Below are 4,579 nucleotides of genomic sequence, written 5' to 3'. Positions count from 1 at the left end.
TCGCTTTTCAGACCGATGAGCTTTGTAAAAATCGACACGTTTCAGAAAGGCGGGGCATAGAGGAGAAACAATAATGTACAGTATGTGGAAAATAATGTGTTTTTTTAACCTTAAACCGCATAAACACATTTCATTACACCAAATACACAACATAATGTTCTGTTTAGCAGCATCATATGACCCCTTTAATGTTCTTTACATAACATCTCTGTATCAACTAAAATGCAAATTATTAGAGTTAGTAAATTTACGTCACATAAAATCCTTGGAAAGAAAGATTTTTTACAAGCTGATTTTTTTTATAATATGTACTGCATATCATAATTCATTGATATGTTAATATATAGTGAATCAACATACTGTAGGTCTATTTGAGTTTGTTTTGTTTTGTTCTCTCGGTCTGTGGTCACTTTGTCAAGGAGTTGGAGGAAGTCTTGAAGAATGAACTCACAGGAAACTTTGAGAAAGCAATTATGGCCACGCTGGACCCGCCTCACATCTTCATGGCTAAAGAGCTGAGGAAAGCCATGAAGGGAGCTGGGACAAATGAGGACGTGCTGGTGGAGATCCTCTGCACCAGCACCAATCAGGTTATTCCTTATTAGATTCGCAGAATAGTCACTTAAAGTTCAAGCATCAAACTTAGCTGAAATGAAATAATTACTTGATGGTATATCCCGACTTATAAGCATCACTTCTGTAATACCATATATATATTTTTATTAACAGGATATTCTGAATTGCAAAGAGGCGTATATGCTAGGTAAGCTTTGATCGGATATAATGATCAATTTATGATGTAATGAAATATGAAGAGACGTGATTTTTTTGTTGTCTCATTATTGAGACTGTAATATTATTGGTAATAAAAATAATGCATGATTGTAGTCATGTAACAGATCTTTTGATCATCAGTGCATGAGCAAGATCTGGAGGCTGATATTGAAGATGACACTAGTGGAGAAGTGAGGAATCTTCTGGTTTCTCTCCTACAGGTAAAATATAAATACACCAATGAGATTGTGTCCAATTAATTTGCTTTGGCTGTTTTACACTTATTTATGGAAGCTTGTTTATGCCATGGTTGAATTCTTAACTTTTTTCTCGCAGTTCTGAGAAAACATCTCACAAATTCTGAAAAAAATAGTAATTTAAGTAAACTTAAGTAAACCTCTTTTTTTTTACTTTTACATCTCAATTATGACTTTTTTTCTCAGAGGTTTGAGTTTACATCTTACAGTTCTTTTATTCTCAGATTTATAAGTTTACATCTTTGAAATTTTGTTTTAGTTTCCACCACGGAGTAAAAAAATTTAATTGTGACTTTTTATCTCACAATTCTCGCAATTGCTTTTTATCTTACAATTCATTTCTTTTGTTTATATTGTTTATATCTCGCAGAATTGCGAGAAAAAAGTCAGAATCGTTAAAAATAAAAAGTCAAAATTACACATTAAATTTTCTTTTAATCTCATGGCAAAAACATTTCGTACTAATTTCACAGTATTAGTAATTAGCAATGATTTACTGATATGCAAAATATAGGACACCAATTAATAATCTGGTGCAGAATTCCTTTTCTTAAGGAAGATATTTTTGTGTTAGCATGCTACAGAATCTGCAGCTATAGTGCAAAATTAACCAGGAAAAATGTATCAATTGAAGCTATTGTATTGTAGTTGTTATTTGCTATAAAGAACTGACCTTCACCTGCAGGCCAACAGGGATGAGTCTTATGAAGTGGATGAAGCACTGGCAGAACAGGATGCAACGTCATTGTTTGAGGTGACCTTTACTCTGCTGTTACATTGTTTATAGCTTACATAAGGAGTTTACAGTATAACCTGTTCTATATTCTTTTATACAAGTATTTTGGGTTGCCAAGTACATGATTTTCACACAGAATTTGCATTATTCCACAGGATTTTTCTCTTTCTTTCTTTCTTTCTTTCTTTTCTTTTTGGGATATATTTGATTGGCTCTTTGAGTGTTTTTGTCAAACATACCTGGCAACCCAGGTTATTATGCTGACTGAATGAATGACTACCAATTGTTGGTTTTCCACAGGCGGGTGAAGACCGCTTTGGAACAGACGAGTCCACTTTCACCTACATCCTCACTCACAGGAACTACCTACAGCTTCAGGCCACCTTCAAGATATATGAAACTGTACGGTCAAACGCCAGTTATACCTATCGCTGCTTTACGTGAGCCATTTCAGCAGAGTTTCTGATTTCTCTTTTGTTTTCTTTCCATAGCTCTCTGGAACAGATATCCTGGATGCGATAGACAGTGAGGCTACAGGAACATTAAAGGACTGTTACATTTCTCTGGGTAACTATAACCATCCAAACTATTCAAAAGCCTTTTGGAAATTCGCTCTTTTGAATCAGAGTCATATTGCAGTGACTGTAAGCTCCTGAAGGAATAAAACAGGACTTCATGTGTTTGATATTTGAGTACCACACAAATCATACGGTGATTTGTTTTTATGTGAACAGTGCGATGTGCTAAAAACCCGCAGCTGTATTTCGCCCGTCGTCTGAACGCTGCCATGAAAGGAGCCGGGACAGACGAGGACACGCTCATACGTATAATTGTGGGACGCTCTGAGGTAGGGATTATTATGGACTTGATATCACAAAAGAAATTTTTCATGAAAGTACTAGAAGGAAAAAGCATATTTTCTTTTCCACTTTCACTTCCAGGTGGATTTGGAGACCATCAAAGACATGTACTTGGAGAAATATGACGTGACCCTGAAGGATGCCCTGAGCTCAGAGTGCGGCGGTGACTTCAAGCGCCTCCTCATAGAAATACTTCACTGAGTCACCATCAGATAGAGCCAATAACTAACCCTACTGATGAAAGAAAGTTCTTACAACACTGCCTATAAAAACACGTATACACTCACTTCTTACTGTACAAGAGAACACATGTTAGCTCATTTTGTCACCAGTGCAATTTGGAATCGGGTTGTAATCACTTAATTATTGGTTAACAGTTCCCCAAAACTAAAGAGGTGCTCCATTTGACAGTTTTAGAGTTTTTATTGGAGTAAATTTGACTTCTGCATTAACTCACTGCACACGTGCCTTGACAAAGTCATGAGTAAAAGCTCAGTACTTCATCATCCATTTCTTACAGGACAAACCATGGAGCATCAAGGGTGATCCTTTATTTAGTACTCTGTCTGTTCACACAGGATGTTTGTATCTTTTCGCATCTATAAACCAAATATGTAGATGTATGGCTGGCGACTTTAGTATTAATATTGTACTAGTTATATGCTAATATTAAAAGTAGCTTGCTTAAGAGCTAAGGTGGTTAGTGCTTCAGTCCTTAATAATGCTTTGTAACACTGGGCATTCATATTTTGAACAGCAATTGTTATACGGTGGGGACTGTTAATATTGAAAAGCAGTGGTGTGAACATATTGTTGCAATGCTTTAGAGTATATCTGTTTTTGAAGATAATGTGAAAATGACTGGATAGAAGAAACTGATTAATATTATCAGGTTAGAAATCAATATCTCAGTAGTGGTCAAAGAATATTGAGTGCACATTATCAATATAAAGCATGCTAAAGTAGATTAAACACACCCCTGTTGTGGACTCTTTTTTTATAGATTTATAAAATAATAATAATAATTTAGTTTCTTCTTGCTATACCTGAAGACAGGGGATTGCAAAAGATAGCAAATGGACCAGTGAACATATATAAAAAAAATACAGATTTTTCTTAAAAAAAAAAATTAAAACTACGAATTGAAAAACCTATATATGAACATTAATTAAAGATGAATTTTTCATAATATATTTGAATGCTTGTTAATGAACATTAATTAATGCTTGTTAATTTAAGTTAAAGTATTACTATCAAAATGTAGCTCTTTTTATATTTGGATGGCTGAGAGTTTGGCTAGATAATCTCTGGGAAACCATTTATGCACACTTTCTGTCCTCTGAAAGAAGATATTTTGAAGTCCAAATAACATCACATTAAGTCACAATAGACAAAAAAAAAAAAAAAAAAAAACATTTTCAAAATATCTTCTTTTGTGAAAACCATAAAGGGTTAAAATAACATGAGAGTGAGTAAACAGTTACGTTTTTTTTTGATGAATCATCTCTACTCTAGATACATCAAATAAAATTCTAGAATATTTGAATAATTTAATTATCTGTTCTGACACTTGCAGGCTGAGGACAGTTCACCAAAACCTTAGTGTACAGCAATAGTGTAAAACTAAGGAATCCAAAACTTTAAAGGAACACTCCACTATTTTTGAAAATAGGCTCATTTTCCAACTCCCCTAGAGTTAAACAGTTGAGTTTTACCGTTTTCGAATCCATTCAGCCGATCTCCGGGTCTGGCGGTAGCACTTTTAGCTGTAGCTTAGCATAGATAATTGAATCTGATTAGACCATTAGCATCTCGCTCAAAAATGTACTAAGACTGACGGAAAATGAAAAGTTGCGATTTTGGGTGCAGCAGGCGCAATGATATTACGTAGCGCCTGAAAATAGTCCCCAGCACGCTCCCTGTGCAAGCAGGTGGTCACGTTGGTTATGTTG

At 34.9% G+C, this 4,579-nt stretch overlaps 1 protein-coding gene across 2 annotated transcripts in view; it reads left to right on the top strand.

Annotated features, from left to right (window-relative positions):
* LOC107671694 (annexin A13-like) overlaps positions 1-3,708 on the top strand; it is a 6,589-nt gene extending 2,881 nt beyond the window's left edge. Inside the window, exons 4-11 of one of the 2 annotated variants that reach the window (XM_016464615.1) lie at positions 423-590; positions 730-763; positions 916-995; positions 1,717-1,785; positions 2,068-2,169; positions 2,259-2,334; positions 2,502-2,614; positions 2,709-3,708. In XM_016464615.1, the coding sequence (XP_016320101.1) occupies positions 423-590; positions 730-763; positions 916-995; positions 1,717-1,785; positions 2,068-2,169; positions 2,259-2,334; positions 2,502-2,614; positions 2,709-2,828 (762 nt within the window). In that variant the 3' untranslated portion in view covers positions 2,829-3,708. Of the gene's footprint in view, positions 1-419; positions 591-729; positions 764-915; positions 996-1,716; positions 1,786-2,067; positions 2,170-2,258; positions 2,335-2,501; positions 2,615-2,708 lie in introns of both variants that reach the window. The other variant, XM_016464614.1, reaches the window with a different exon arrangement.
* The last annotated feature ends 871 nt before the right edge of the window (positions 3,709-4,579 follow it).

Source organism: Sinocyclocheilus anshuiensis, unplaced genomic scaffold (assembly GCF_001515605.1).
Source record: "Sinocyclocheilus anshuiensis isolate Anshui unplaced genomic scaffold, SAMN03320099.WGS_v1.1 scaffold524, whole genome shotgun sequence".
NCBI lineage: Eukaryota > Metazoa > Chordata > Actinopteri > Cypriniformes > Cyprinidae > Sinocyclocheilus > Sinocyclocheilus anshuiensis.
This window is presented reverse-complemented; position numbering and strand designations above follow the sequence as displayed.